Source organism: Scheffersomyces amazonensis (genome assembly GCF_036850825.1).
Source record: "Scheffersomyces amazonensis strain UFMG-HMD-26.3 chromosome Unknown RJT21scaffold_3, whole genome shotgun sequence".
In the NCBI taxonomy this organism is placed as follows: domain Eukaryota; kingdom Fungi; phylum Ascomycota; class Pichiomycetes; order Serinales; family Debaryomycetaceae; genus Scheffersomyces; species Scheffersomyces amazonensis.
Window position 1 is genome coordinate 1766097 of NW_027042743.1, and position 14768 is coordinate 1780864.

General features: G+C 32.8%; 9 protein-coding genes across 9 annotated transcripts; 2 read left to right on the forward strand and 7 right to left on the reverse strand. All coding sequences in view use genetic code 12, as the record gives it.

Annotated features, from left to right (window-relative positions):
- Window positions 1-8: 8 nt before the first annotated feature.
- On the reverse strand, window positions 9-1354 carry LEU2 (3-isopropylmalate dehydrogenase). Its single transcript, XM_064884321.1, has one exon. The coding sequence runs from the start codon at window positions 1167-1169 to the stop codon at window positions 48-50; it is 1122 nt and encodes a 373-aa protein (XP_064738890.1). The 5' UTR covers window positions 1170-1354; the 3' UTR covers window positions 9-47.
- Window positions 1355-1545: 191 nt separating this feature from the next.
- SPL1 (Spl1p) lies at window positions 1546-3247 on the reverse strand. The gene has a single exon (XM_064884323.1). It carries the CDS (start codon window positions 3066-3068, stop codon window positions 1617-1619), a length of 1452 nt encoding a protein of 483 aa, XP_064738891.1. The 5' UTR covers window positions 3069-3247; the 3' UTR covers window positions 1546-1616.
- Window positions 3248-4487, reverse strand: RJT21DRAFT_36753 (uncharacterized protein). Its single transcript, XM_064884325.1, has 2 exons — window positions 4321-4487; window positions 3248-4236 (listed from the first exon to the last, which is right to left on the reverse strand). The coding sequence occupies exons 1-2, from the start codon at window positions 4351-4353 to the stop codon at window positions 3427-3429; spliced, it is 843 nt and encodes a 280-aa protein (XP_064738892.1). The 5' UTR covers window positions 4354-4487; the 3' UTR covers window positions 3248-3426.
- Window positions 4488-4530: 43 nt separating this feature from the next.
- On the reverse strand, window positions 4531-5808 carry DCC1 (Dcc1p). Its single transcript, XM_064881818.1, has one exon. It carries the CDS (start codon window positions 5759-5761, stop codon window positions 4622-4624), a length of 1140 nt encoding a protein of 379 aa, XP_064738893.1. The 5' UTR covers window positions 5762-5808; the 3' UTR covers window positions 4531-4621.
- Window positions 5809-6152: 344 nt separating this feature from the next.
- DFI1 (Dfi1p) lies at window positions 6153-7133 on the reverse strand (the record flags this gene model as incomplete). Its single annotated transcript, XM_064880235.1, has 1 exon — window positions 6153-7133. One exon carries the CDS (start codon window positions 7131-7133, stop codon window positions 6153-6155), a length of 981 nt encoding a protein of 326 aa, XP_064738894.1.
- A 1845-nt stretch (window positions 7134-8978) lies between these two features.
- RJT21DRAFT_1569 (uncharacterized protein) lies at window positions 8979-9947 on the reverse strand (the record flags this gene model as incomplete). Its single annotated transcript, XM_064883493.1, has 1 exon — window positions 8979-9947. The coding sequence occupies one exon, from the start codon at window positions 9945-9947 to the stop codon at window positions 8979-8981; it is 969 nt and encodes a 322-aa protein (XP_064738895.1).
- An 842-nt stretch (window positions 9948-10789) lies between these two features.
- RJT21DRAFT_126794 (uncharacterized protein) lies at window positions 10790-12076 on the forward strand (the record flags this gene model as incomplete). The annotated part of the gene is made up of 1 exon (XM_064882876.1): window positions 10790-12076. Exon 1 carries the CDS (start codon window positions 10862-10864, stop codon window positions 12074-12076), a length of 1215 nt encoding a protein of 404 aa, XP_064738896.1. The 5' UTR covers window positions 10790-10861.
- Window positions 12077-12190: 114 nt separating this feature from the next.
- RJT21DRAFT_36761 (ubiquinone biosynthesis protein) lies at window positions 12191-13347 on the forward strand. The gene has a single exon (XM_064884327.1). It carries the CDS (start codon window positions 12344-12346, stop codon window positions 13157-13159), a length of 816 nt encoding a protein of 271 aa, XP_064738897.1. The 5' UTR covers window positions 12191-12343; the 3' UTR covers window positions 13160-13347.
- On the reverse strand, window positions 13124-14546 carry RJT21DRAFT_36863 (uncharacterized protein). The gene has a single exon (XM_064884330.1). The coding sequence runs from the start codon at window positions 14457-14459 to the stop codon at window positions 13536-13538; it is 924 nt and encodes a 307-aa protein (XP_064738898.1). The 5' UTR covers window positions 14460-14546; the 3' UTR covers window positions 13124-13535.
- Window positions 14547-14768: the final 222 nt, after the last annotated feature.

A 14768-nucleotide genomic window follows, 5' to 3' on the forward strand; every position in this document is an offset into this window, starting at 1 on the left:
CGTAATACATTAAAAAGATATATATATATAAGAATGTATATGATGATTTAAGCAGATTTCTTTAAAATCTTAATGACAGCTTCTACAACAGCAGCTCCAACTTCTTGAGTAGAACTTGTACCACGTAAATCCGCCGTTCTAATACCAGAATCTAATACTTGACGAACAGCTTCTTCTAAAGCATCAGCTTCTTTAAGAGAATCTAATGATAATCTTAACATCATTGCAACTGATAAAATAGTGGCAATTGGATTTACTTTATTAGCAGGTAAATCGGGGGCTGAACCATGACATGGTTCATATAATCCAAAAGCTTTATTAGTATCTGGTAAAGATGATAAAGAAGCTGAAGGTAAAAGACCTAAAGAACCAGGAATTACTGAAGCTTCATCAGAAATAATATCTCCAAACATATTAGAAGTAATTACTATACCATTTAATTTACTTGGAGATTGAACTAAAATCATAGCAGCAGAATCAATTAATTGATGTTGAACTGTTAAAGTTGGAAATTCTTGACTAATTACTTTATCAACAGTTTTTCTCCATAATCTTGATGAAGCTAAAACATTTGCTTTATCCAATGACCAGATTGGTAAAGGTGGATTATGTTGTAAAGCCATAAAGGCTGCCATACGAGTAATTCTTGATACTTCTGCTACAGTATATTGTTCAGTATCCCAAGCAGTTTCTTTATCATCTGATTCATCTTGTTCTTGTCTTTGACCAAAATATATACCTCCAACTAATTCTCGAACAACAGTAAAATTTGTTCCTTTAACAACTTCAGCCTTTAAAGGAGATAATTCTAATAATGCATCAGAAGCAAAATTACATGGTCTTAAATTAGCATATAAATTTAATTCTTTTCTAATTTTTAATAATCCTTGTTCAGGTCTAACAGTTCCTGTCCCCCATTTTGGACCTCCAACAGCTCCTAATAAAACTGCATCAGAACTTTTAGCAGCTTCAAGAGATTCATCAGGTAATGGAACTCCTGTAGCATCAATAGCTGCTCCTCCAATTAAATGATGTTTAAATTCAAATTTAATCTTTTGATGTGGGGTATTATCTTCAATAGCCTTTAAAACTTTAATGGCTTCATTAACAATTTCAGTACCAACATGGTCACCGGGTAAAATAGTGATAGTCTTAGTAGTCACTGACATTTTCTTTCTTTGTTTGTTTGTTTGTTTGTTTCTCTATAAGTTGTTTTAAGTAATTCCTAAAGAATAATGAATAAATTGTAAAATGACTGATTCGAAATTTTTCAGGTCGGTCAACCCACTCGCATGGCCGGTGCGACCACCGCTAGACAGCATGCCGGCAACGGGGATGTCGTAATGACACTACACTACGCTGACTGCTAGCGCGCATGGCTGAAAAAAAGAAAGGCTCCAGTACAATAAATTTATATTTGAAAGAACTACTTACAGATGAAGAGAAAGTTATCATATTAATTCGACACAGTTAAGATAATGATAATAAATAAAGGAAACAAACAAAGAAAGAAAGAAAGAAAGAAAGAAACACAATTTCAATTTCAATTTCAATTTCAATTTCAATTGTAAAAACTCATACAAAGTACCACCTATAACTCCTATTAACCATTGACTCTAATGACCACTCCATTCAATAGAATCTAAATCAATTCCTTCTTGAACCATTTCCCATAATGGAGACATTTTTCTTAAAAAGTCAACTCTTTCATGAATGGCCTTGATTACGTAATCGATCTCTTGTTCAGTTGTAAATCTACCAATACCAAATCTAATTGAAGAATGAGCTAAAGCATCATCTGCTCCTAAAGCATGTAAAACATATGAAGGTTCTAAAGATGCTGAAGTACAAGCTGAACCTGAAGATAACGCAATATCCTTTAAAGCCATTAATAATGATTCACCTTCAATATATGCAAAAGAAACATTAACACAACCAGGATATTGAGAATTTGGATCAACTGATCCATTTAATTGAGTAGAAGGAATTGATAATAAACCATTCTTTAATTTTTCAGAAAGTTTATGAATATATTTTTGATCATATTCCATATCTTCTTTAATAAGTCTAGCAGCTTCACCAAATCCAGCAACTAATGGTGGAGCTAAAGTACCTGATCTTAAACCTCTTTCTTGACCACCACCAGTAATTATTGGATCTAATCTAACTCTTGGACGTCTTCTTATATAACAAGCTCCAATTCCCTTTGGTCCATAAATTTTATGAGATGAAATAGATAATAAATCTATATTCATTTCATTAACATCAATCTTTATTTTACCAAAAGCTTGAGCTGCATCAGTATGGAAAAAGATTTTATTTTCTCTACAAAGTTTTCCAATTTCTTTTAATGGTTGAATAACTCCAATTTCATTATTAACAGCCATAATAGATACTAAAATAGTATCTTTACGAATAGCATTTTTTAAATCATCTAAATTGATTAAACCTTGAGAATTAACTGGTAAATAAGTAACATCAAATCCTTCATCTTGCATATGTCTAGCAGAATCTAAAACACATTTATGTTCAGTTTGAGTTGTAATAATATGTTTCTTAGTCTTTTTATAAAATCTAGGTACACCTTTAACAGCCATATTATTTGATTCAGTTGCACCCGATGTAAAAATAATTTCCTTTGGATCAGCTCCAATAACATCAGCAATATAACCACGAGCCTTTTCAACTGCTTTATCAGTTTCCCAACCATAAGCATGAGTTGAAGAATGTGGATTACCATATAATCCTGTATAAAATTCCAACATTTTATCTAAAACTCTTGGATCTGTTGGAGTTGTTGCTTGAACATCTAAATAAATTGGTCTTGTACCAAATTTAGAGTCATCACGATTAGCATTCTTTAAAGAAATTGATGAACCTTCAGGAGGGCGAACGGTTGGAGGATCAATGGGAGTTGATACATGAAGTTCACCTGAAGTTGTATTAGTTGCTAATTTAGAAGTACCTGATCTTGAAAGTTGACGACTAATAATTCTAGTTCCAGTTGTTAATAATCCCGTACGTTGACTTGACCTTATAGCCAATGATTTAAGTTGATTAGTTAACATTTCTATAAGTGCTTGCCTCCCAAATTACAATAAATAGAAATATAAATAGAAAAAGAAAAATGATAATCCTCCTTAAAACTTTTGACTGACTGACTCTTCCTGACTCTTCCAAGTCTGAGGCTCGCTGAGGCTCTGAACTTTTTGGTCGCATTGTTGCAGTTCATTAATCATCAATGAGGAGAATTTTTTGGCACTTGTGGGTGTGTGCAGGAGACCATGGAGCCGTTTACCGAGTCCGATCCTAATTCCGATTTTCGTTCCATCTGATAAGTTTATTAAGTTTATTAAGTTTATGTCAAAGTGTAGGTAATTAATTTTGGTAAGTATATTATTCTATTATATTATTCTATTATATTATTTACGATGCAAATGTGGGATTCTGTTGAGTATATGAAGTTAAAGTTGTATGAACAAGTTCATAACATCCTAAGAAAATAGCTCCTCCTGCACTAATCCATGCAGTTCTAGGTCCTACTCCATTTAAAAATGATCTATAACCTTCTTGTTGTATCATAGTAGTCACTAATTTAAATATTCCAACTCTTTCTTTACTAAGCATTATTCTTGTTTTTATAACATCTAATGGTGTAGTGGCAGCAGCAGCAATACCTCCTGCAATAGATCCACATATAGCACCTTTAATAAGTGAGATATCTTTTCCACCAGTGGCTTGTGACCATCTTACTTTTAAGTATTCATATAATGGAAATTGAATTACAGTAAACGGTATTTCTCTCATGATAGTAGTATTCCATCCTCTATATAATCCACGAACTACTCCTTCACCTGATTTATTTTGTATAATATAAAGGAAATTTGATAATGAAGTAGATTTACCATTGACTCCAATAGCACCAGTTTGAGTTCTTTGTTTAATAACTTCGGCTGGAACTCTAACTAAACAAGCAGCAATTTCACCACATGAAGCACTGATCATATGACTTTGAGTTGACAGTACATATGGTTTAGTATATATTTTCATTGAATCATAAGTAATGAAGAATAATGAAGCTGATGGAGCAGATGCAACCACACAAGATCCTAACCCTTTATAGATTCCGCTCCAACCTCCATTCTTAAAGAATCCTCCTTGTGCTTGTAATCTTGTCTTCAAGGTATCAATTGGGAAAAATGCAAGATCGGTTGAAGTTCCAGCACAACCTCCACTCTATAAGTCAAAGTTAGTAAAAATTCAAAAAAAAAATATAATTACTGAAAAATCACCTATAATCAACCACTAATTAACACATACAATTAAGGATATCACAAATGTCAGATTATCCATCTCTATTCTCCACCAACTATATTAACCACCTTTTCGGTAATATTTATTTAGCAAATATGTCAATACTGGTACCAAAAAGATCGCCTAAAATTTTTCCTCTACTTAATCCCAGATTCGGTTGCGAGTCGCAATTTAGTGCGCTACAAGTTCCTGAGTCACCATGACTATGAATCATATGCCTCTACATATATTTTATTTATTGTCTATAAGCAAAAATACTATCTATGAACAAAAAAATATTTATTAAACGATATTTTCTATCTATGAACTAACGAGGAACAACTAAAAATTTATCCTTAGTGAGTTTCTTCTTCTTCGCATACTTTAAAATAATGGAATCAACCTTTTTACCATGAGGCACGAAATCTTTAATGAAGGGAATGAAGTCATCATAATTCCAACTCTTATCTAATTGAAATAATTGAACAAATCGTATAGATAAATTGGATGATAATCCAATTTGATCTACATATAAGATTCTATCCTTGATAGGACAACAGTAATTTCCTCTTAAATCATGCATATCAAGTGATACATTATAAAATGAAGGTAGTGATGACTTCCATTGAAGAAGGAAATCTTTAGGATTTATTAAATTACTTGATGTTCTTGATAATGTTTGGATACCAAACCATTGAGCTATTTTAGAATTATTAAGTTTAAATGTAGTGCTGGAGATATCATCTCCAAATTTGTGGATAATAGTTTCCAATATTGATCTATTAATTGTATGATTCTGATTTATTACGGATTTTTCAATCGAATCAATATTTGCTTTATCATCTTTATAATTAAACTCTTCCAGTATGAGAATGGTTATTAATAAGTATAATATTTCAGTTATGTATTCGTTGGTTAATATGTATGCATAATCATCAACAATACAACCTCCTAATTCATACCATTGAGCAAAGAATTCATGCTTTGAGATTAGAGAATTCTCAAGAATCTCAGCCAAAGTCCAATTCACAGTTCCTACATTAAGAGTATCATCACTTAACTTATCACCTGAATATCGAGGAAGATTTTCAATCTCAATTTTTCCGGCAATTGGAGTTAATTCATATTCATAGGAACTCAGATTAAACCCTATTAGTTGATTCTCAAACAGATTTATCTTTTCACCTTCCAATCCAGGAATCAAAGGATCTGTAATTTTATGATTAAGATTTATATTCATATTGTCACATATCAATGCGGTGTTTGAATGGTTCATCTGTCGAAGTCTCCATGTCTTAGAGTCTGAACAGATAACAACTTGATCAGAATTGATTGTAGATTTCAATACTAACTCATTGTCCGTATTGTCATTCTTAAGGTATGTTAATAATTCTGGCGGTAGTTGCATAAGCTTATATGTGTACTGTGGATCATTAGAGATCTGTTGAAATACAGAGTACTGAACCATACTTAATACGTTACGATTTTTAACTCTACTTTATGACTAGTTAGTGAGTCTTGAGACTATTTAATGAAAAATTCAAAGACGCGTATAACACCAAAATAAAATTTTAAAGATTTTCACGTGACGCAAACTACATGTATAAAGAAACTGTCTTACACAAGAAATTAGGGTATTATGTTAAATCTATAAACGATAAGAGCAGCTATTAATGAATCGAATAGTTCTTTTTTTTTGAAGGGGATCACGTAAAGTAATGGGAAAACAAACAAGAACAAAGGAAAGAAAGAAAGTGAGTAAGAAAGAAAGAAAGAAAGAAAAATAAAGTAAATAAAGATAACCAGAAAGAAAAGGTACAGAATATTCGAAAACGAATCTCAAGGGATTAAAAGATTATTCAAAAGTTGGAACCTTGGTTGATATTTCTATCTCTAATACCTAATTCACCGTTGAATAATTCATCTTTTTCATTCTTTTTCCAGAATGTCCATCCACCTTGATATTGACTATTTGACTTTCTCTTGATGTAGTATAACAAACTTATAATCCCAATTAAAATACAACCCCCTACACCAACAACTACACCGACAACGATTCTGTTGGTATTAGATAATCCACCACCACCATTGTTACTATTATCTGTTGAAGCAGAAGGCGTTGGACTACTGGTGACAACAGATGTACTTGTAACAATAACAACTCTACCACTAACACTTGAACTAAAAGTAGTTGTTAAATGAGAGGTAGATAACGAAGAGCTTGATGATGAAGATGTAGTAGAAGGTGGTTCAGATGTTGTTGAATGTGTGGATGAAGTTGATGAGGTAGAATGAGTTGAAGTTGTAGATGAAGATGGAGGTTCATAGGAAGAACTGGATGAAGGACTTGGAGAAAAAGATGGGAATGAAGATGAAGTAGTAGTGGAACTTGAGGGTGAGAATGTAAATTCAGTCAGCGAGGTGGAGCTTGATGATGAAAATAATAATGTTGATGATGATGATGATGATGATGATGAACTAAAGGAGAAGAATGAGCTTAATGATGATGTACCGTTGGTATTAGCGTTTGAACCATCAAATACAGAGCCTCCTTCAGTCACTGCTCTTTTATCTTTATCATCATTCGAGTAAATTAATGCAGAGGTAATTTCTGATGATTGTGGTACTACTGATACTGATTGTTGTTCTGATTGTGGTACTGAATGTGGAACTGAATTATGATCAAGATGGCAAGGATGGTTAAAGTGGAAATTGGCAGTGAACACATTATATATGAATGCTACTGATATTATCGAAGCAAGTATTATGGAACGAATCATCCAGTTACGTTTATAGTTTGTAGAACTTTTCTGTGACTCTAAGAGTTTTTCGTTATTCATCGTGAAAATTTTGTACGTATTAGGTAATAGCTATTAAAGTGAAATGATTGTAGAACTTTTATAATGAATGGATGATGAGTAGTCTGAATAAATGAATGTGGACTGATATAGTACAAAAGACAAACTGAGCTATGCAAATACCAAATAGATTTCGAAGCCTTGTCTTGCTTTTTTTCTTTTACTACTGGTGCTGACTGCTAGTAATGCTAGTAATTCTAGTAATTCTAGTGGTGCTTGTATTGCTAGTGTTATTCCTAGGACTTCTGTGAAAAGACTGCTTCGTTAATTAGTTATGAGTGGGGCCAATATCTAAAACAGGTAGGTTTGAAAATTTTTAAACTTCGCTTAATAATTAGCTTAGAACTGCATACAACTGTAATAATATTATACCGTATATCTTTTTTTAGAAACTATCGATAATATTTTCTACAGTTTTCTAATAGTTGTAATAGATAATTATCTAGATGGCTATCAAGGTCATGGATATTCTAAGGGATGCTGATTGTGTATTTGTTCAATAAATATCGTATTAGTTCTAGACTGTTGAGTCACAATTCGATACCAAAACATTAATGAATTGACGAAAAAATATTTCTTTGTTACTTTATTTACCGTTTTAGATCAGCATTGTAGAATATCGTTATGTGTTGCATAGTAGTTTTTAATATGCGTGTATGTGCTCAGTAAACAGGCTATGTTTATAAAAGGTTGAGCCTGGGACTGGGCTTGGCTCACTCCTGTCATCGCTATTTATAAACTACGCGCGATCTAGCGACGACTGGGAACTGCCCCCTTTTTTCCGCGTAGCGTAACGCTGACGGAGCTCAGCGGGGATCTGAGTGCGATCTATAGACTAGCCTAATAACCTTATATATAAGTATGTTAAGTTAGCAATGAATTTTAAGGTATGATAATTGTTCTCTCTAGAAGTCGATCAGTTCTATCAACACACCTTAATATGTTTGAATTCTGTGTAAATTCAATCTTGTTGTTGTTGTATTAGATATCGAGTGCCATGTAGCAGAGTGTATTCAGCTTTCATTTTTTTGCAACTTCTTTCATAGAAGCCAGTAAATAATTTTCAAATTAAAATCACTGTAACGATGATATTTATAAAAATTAGCGAATTTGCAATTTGTGATTATAATTCGTATTATATTTAATGTATTATTTAAGTATTTATACGCACGTCGCATAGCATCTACTAAATTTCCAACACATACGTGTAACATACATAACATACATCAGTTACATATATTATACCTATTTTCTACTAATGGTTAGAAGAATATCCCAAACATAAACTGCGTAAACTTATAACTTTATTACGCATATCGGTAAATTAGTAATGCGGTTAAAAAGGGTACGACTTTAATTCTCCACTCTCTCTCCACAAAATGGCTAACCTTTTAACTTGATCTTTAATCTGTTCAATTTAATCTATTCATTTCTTGAATTGCGAGCTTTCGCTTTTATGAAGTTTCTCTTAAATTTTTCTTTATTTACTTTCTCGGTATACATTTATCTGTGTAGAACAAAATGAAAGGTAAAAAAACTACTATATTATTCAATAATGACATTTGCAATCGAAACAGCATATATAAATCTTGTGATGTGAAGTGACATAAAGATAAAGAGAGATCTAATCCTGGCGAAGTGATTTTTATTCGGTGGTTGGTACGTTCCGAGGTATTAAAACACTGAAGTATCGGATTAAAATCTGAGCCACTTTCGTTATCTGTGAATTGGCTGCGAATTGTTAATTAAATACAGACCTACAAAATTTAGTACTAAAAATAAATTAATTAATCAACATGTCCTTGTAATATATATATTTATTTGTAATTAAAAATTTGCACCTTGATTGACTCTGTCTCTAACTCCTAAATCGGTATTCAATATATCATTATATTTTTCATTACTTCCATACTTCCATCCACTACCGTATCCATTCTTCTTTTTCTTAGAATAATAATACCACAATAATGATCCTATTCCAATCAATACGGCTGATCCAACTCCTACAACTACACCAATAATAATCTTATTATTTCTCGACAAACCTCCTCCACCACCACTACCATTGTTACTGCCTCCTTCTCCAGCTCCTGAAGTTGGTGCACTTGTTATCGTAGAAATACTTGTACTAGTAACAATATAAGTTTGGGGTCCATCATTACCTTGACTGGAAGTCAAAGTATTTGTTACTGGTACTTCAGTTTCGGTATCAGCCAAAGGTGTTGTTGAAGTTGTCGTTGGTTTTGATGTCTCCTCTATAGCAGCCGAAGGAGGAGGTAATGAACTTGAAGTTTGAGCAGATGTATCCACTGGACTCGAGGATGAGACTTGATCAACTATTGGACTTGAAGGTGATGCTTGGTCAACCGTTGCATCATTATTAGGAATAGATGGAGTAAAGGAAGTACTCGGGGTTGGAGTTGATTCTGTCGATGGTAATGTCGATGTAACTTGGAGTGGATTCTCATCATCACCATCTGTATGAGTTAAATCCAGAAAGGTGGAATGAGTATCTGAATCAGTGACATCTCTTTTCTCGATTGTCTCCCACGCTATCTCGGAATTTAAGAGACTGAATCCTTCAATTGCAACAGTGTTTGTGAAATCTGAAGTTAATACCTGTCCACTGCATAAATTCTTATTTTGATCAAGGAATGGTCTTAAGCTCCAACGATCTGACGTGAAAATTATAATACAAGATAATATAATCGCTCCCAGTATGAACCTCAATACATTTATTGTTTTAGACTGTCGGTTGTGGGTGTTATCAGTTCCTTCAGTTTTGTAAGTACTCATTTTTGATTGTGTGTAATTTAAATGGAAATCAAGTAGAAGTAACAGTATTAATGTAAAATCACAACAATACTTCAAAAATTATTACAGATTGTAACAAGTCAGATAGCATACGGCTACTACAAATAAGACAATTACGGTCTTTATAAAGTTTTTGATATACAAGGCTGAATGAAGAAAATGTGATAAATTTCGGGAGTGCATAGAACTCCACAAAATTAAGAGAAATAACCTATTGTTTAAAGATGGGAGAATTTACGATAATAATAATTTGTGAATAATAACAATAATAAAAATAGTAAATATAAAGAATCGTCTTACAGTGCTGCGTGCTACTCAATCTAGCTAATTAATCAGTGATCGTACTTTCTTGTATGGAAGAAAAGTACCTACTAATAAATAATAAAAACCCATGTATTGGTCACTTCAATAGTAGAAAATAAAATATCTCATCTCTTTTACCCCAGATTGAGAGTGATACTAAACATTCTCACACCACCATATCGTGGTTCAGCTAAGTTAAATAATATAATATAGTACAAAGCCAAACATAAATAATGAACTTACTGAATAACTAAAACAGGAAGTGACGGTAGCTCTTCCATCTGATTCTATGGAAGTGATGGCGTTGTCTAATCGATAGTGAGTGACTAAAAGTCGTGCGCGAACCTTCGACTCTACCTAAATAGGTAAAGATCTAGCATATTCTGGAACATTAAAGAATGTAATGGATGCGAAAAATAAAAATGGAACCTGATAAAAATAAGTGACGTTGTGGCGAGATAGTCCGATTTCAACTATAAAAGGATTACTATAATCTTCATATATTACAGCTTGCTTTTTATTAAGTTCTTTCATTAATTATATCACAATTCAAGCTAAAAGGCTAATACATAACAATTAACACTTTATTACAAATGTTCGCAATTAATCCATTCTTCCAAGGTTACGGTGGTAATGATGAATCCAATTACGATTTCAATTCTTTAATTGACTATCTTCAGGAAAGACATCAACAACAACAATTTGAACAATCGAGGCCGAAAATAGTTAAAAAGATAGAAAATGAAGATTCATACCAAATTCAAGTTTATAAGAAATTCGGAGATTTTAATAATTATGAAGTGAAAGCTATTAAAGTTCCAAATACTTATGCAAACCAGCCTCAATTGATTAATATTGTATTGCAACTGGCAAAAGATCAATTCAAGAAGGTTTTCCAGTTTAGATTAGATGATGTATTAGTTGATCAAATCAACTGGGAATGGTATAAGGCAGAAAACATTTTAGTCCTTAATATTCCAAAGAGAGTTAAAGTATGTCATTCTAGTAGTGTTGAAGATTTAGCTACCTTATTAGGCTTTCCTTTTTTTTATCAGGATAGAAATGCAGAAGTTAATAGATCTGATGAAGTAGATTCAGTTAGGAAACAACAAGCTGAAAGGCAAGCTAGATTTGAAGCTCAACAAAAGGCCCAAGCAGAATTTAAGGCCAGACAAGAAGCTGAAAGAGCTAGGCAAGAAGCTGAAGAGAGGGCTAGAAGAGAAGCTGAAGAGAGGGCAAGAAAAGAGGCTGAAGAAAGAGCAAGAAAAGAGGCTGAATTAAGAGCTAAAAGAGAAGCCGAATTGAAAGCTAAAAGAGAAGCTGAAATTAAAGCCAAGAAAGAAGCTATGATAAAGGCTAAGAAAGAAGCCAAGTTAAGAGAGGAAGAAAAACTTCAACAGCAAAGAGAAGCTTATGATAAGTATTTACAACAACAACAAGAATTCTTCAATCAATTTTTCAATGGAAACTTATTCCATAAATCTACCTCACCTTTCGAATTTGCTTCTACTCCATCACCAGTGAGGTCACCAAAACCACAACAACAATATCAACCTCAACCTCAATCTCATTCTCAAGCTATGCAAAGACCAGTAGAATCTGATAATGAATCCATAGATTCAGAAAATGAAAAAACAACTCCAAATGTAACAGTTTCTACTCCTCCACCAGCTTCAGTTGCAGCTGAGAAATTATCACCTCCAACATCTCCAGAATCTGATGGAATGCAAAAATTACATAAGCATCCATCATTAGAAGAAGTTGAAGATGAAGAGTTCGTTATGTTCAATAAAAAATTTAACCATTAATTAATTTAAATTATAAAGGGATTTATATCCGTAGTATTCATATATAGCATTTTAATATATTATAATATTTATCATATATATAGTCACTGATTGGAAGTAGTCTGACAATAGGGATTTCCTTCCTCATATGATGTAATTTTTTGTACGTAATCCCGCACTAAATCCAAAGGTAGAAAAAAAATCAAGCCATGGACTGTAACCAGTAGACTTTTCACATATTTCATACCCCGTTGTATTCAGGATTAACTATCACTACAACATCGTATCATGTCAGTATCCAAATCAATTGCTGTGTTTGGAGGTAATGGATTCTTAGGAAGGAAAATTTGTGAGGTTGGTGTTCTGAAGGGTTATCAAGTCACATCCTTCTCAAGATCTGGTGAACCTCCTCAAGCAGTAATTCATCAACCATGGATTAACAAAGTAGAATGGGAGAGAGCAGATATTTTTGATTCCTCATCATATGCTTCTAAATTAGGTCAATTTGGAACTGTAGTTCATTCAATTGGATTAATGTTTGAAGATCAATCTTATAAGAAAGCTATGAATTCTAACTTTAATTTCCTTAATGATGTTCAAAGCCTTGCCAATAGTATACGAGGTTCAAATCCTATGAAAAAGGGTGAAGATGACCACGAAACTTATGAAGCTATCCAGCGAGATTCTGCCGTATTATTGGCTGATACTTTTGTTGAACATCAAAAGGAAAATCCTACTTTTGTCTATATATCAGCTGATCAACAAGTCCCATTAATTCCAGAAAGATACTTAACAACTAAAAGAGAAGCGGAATTTGAATTATCTTGTAAACAAGGTTTAAGAGCTATATTATTTCGTCCAGGAGTCATGTATGAACAAACTCATCCTGAAGACAATGGTTTAACTACTAGAGATATATTGACTACATTTTTAAAATTTAATTATAATGCTAAACAATGTATTCTTGGTGAAAATATACCTTTCGTAAATAAATTGGTAAGACCTATTGTATCAACAGATCAAGTTGCAACCTACATTTATGATAAGATTGAAATACCGGAATTTAAAGGAATTGTACCTTTGGATGAAATTTATAAACATTAATTCAGTAACGATTGATAATGATTATTATGACCATGTAAATAGGATCACGATACACTATAAAAATATATTATTTAATTAATTGATTGATTGATTTTGTTTGATTTTTAACCAAAATTTTATAGTAATAAATATAAAAAGCATTAGTAGCATTTAAAGTAACAACCTTAGTTGAAAACATTGATTAGCATTGTCAATACAAATAAAAAAACTTCATCCAAAGTAAATGTACATCGCTAAGTTAAACTGAGCTAGCTGATAATACGCAAAGCGAATAGCTAGTCAATAAAACTTAGCTATATAATTAATAGAGCATTTGATATCATTCATAATGAAACAAATCTCGTAAATGTCATTAAAATAGTCATAAGATATTTGATTAAACTGGACTATCATTTTTGGGAATTAATGATTGCAATTTATTCCTCATTTCATTTAACCATTCAGTAGTAAGTTCATCCAAATCATAGTCGGCTGGAACTAAGGTTTCAGTACCAGATATTTGAATGTATTTCAATCCTGGTACGGATGTAATACCTTCCTTTACATCTTCTGATGATGAAATTGATTCAGCTTTTGCGCTTGAAGATAATTTATTTTCTTCCTCTGATGGAACTGGAGCTGAAGCAGGAGCAGGAGCAGGTTCTGGTTCTGGTTCAACTTTTGCTTTACCAACTGGTGCAGGAGTCCACCAGTAAACAGGATACTTTCTTATAATATTTCCAGTAATTAAAGCTACAGAAATAATCAATACACTAGAAACAAGATGAGCAGGCAAGTACCACCAACTCATGGCTCTTATTGATTCATCTGCAGATGGTAAAAGAGCAGAAGCTCCAGCAGGTGGATGAACACAATTAAGAATAGACATAGCAACAGATGCAACTGCTACACTAAGAGCACCACTTGCCCAATAATTATCTCTACCTCTTTCACTTAACAGGAAAAGCTTTTGGATGCAAATTCCAATTAAAGCAGAAATAAAATGTCCAATTAAGACATTTCTAGGTTGTGCCAATGGAGCTTGTGAAGCATTAAAACAAAGTATAGCAGAAGCTCCATAACTTGCAATAATAAGTGGAGCATTATGAGCAGTAAATGCAGTATTACTCTTAAAAACACCTTCAATTAAAGCAATACCACAGAAACTTCCAAGGAAAATTTCTAACCAAATCAAATAATCATGTTTTGGAGTAGTTTTATGAGCACCTAAGAACCTTCCAATAATATTAGGTAATCTGTCTAATCTATTGGGAGGAATGTGCTTGTTGACGACATCGTCAATTGTAAATTTAAATACCATAATTAAGTTTGAATATTAGTTATTGAGTGAGAGACGAAATGACAAAAGAATAGGAAATTTGAAGAGTATTTATGTGATCTATATCATTACTACTTAGAATGGTTATGTTAATTGAAACCGGTAAGTTATGCCAGTATAGGAATCAATTCCAACGACATTTAATCCAGTTTAAGTCATCTGAAGAATTCACCTGTCAAATTGCAATTGCGCGCGGAAGTTCGTCTAACAATTCGCTCAAGCGGCCTTCGCTTTTTTTGACTCGAGGGTCTTTTCAAGCGCGGGGTTTGGAGGGGAGAGTCAAAACAAAGG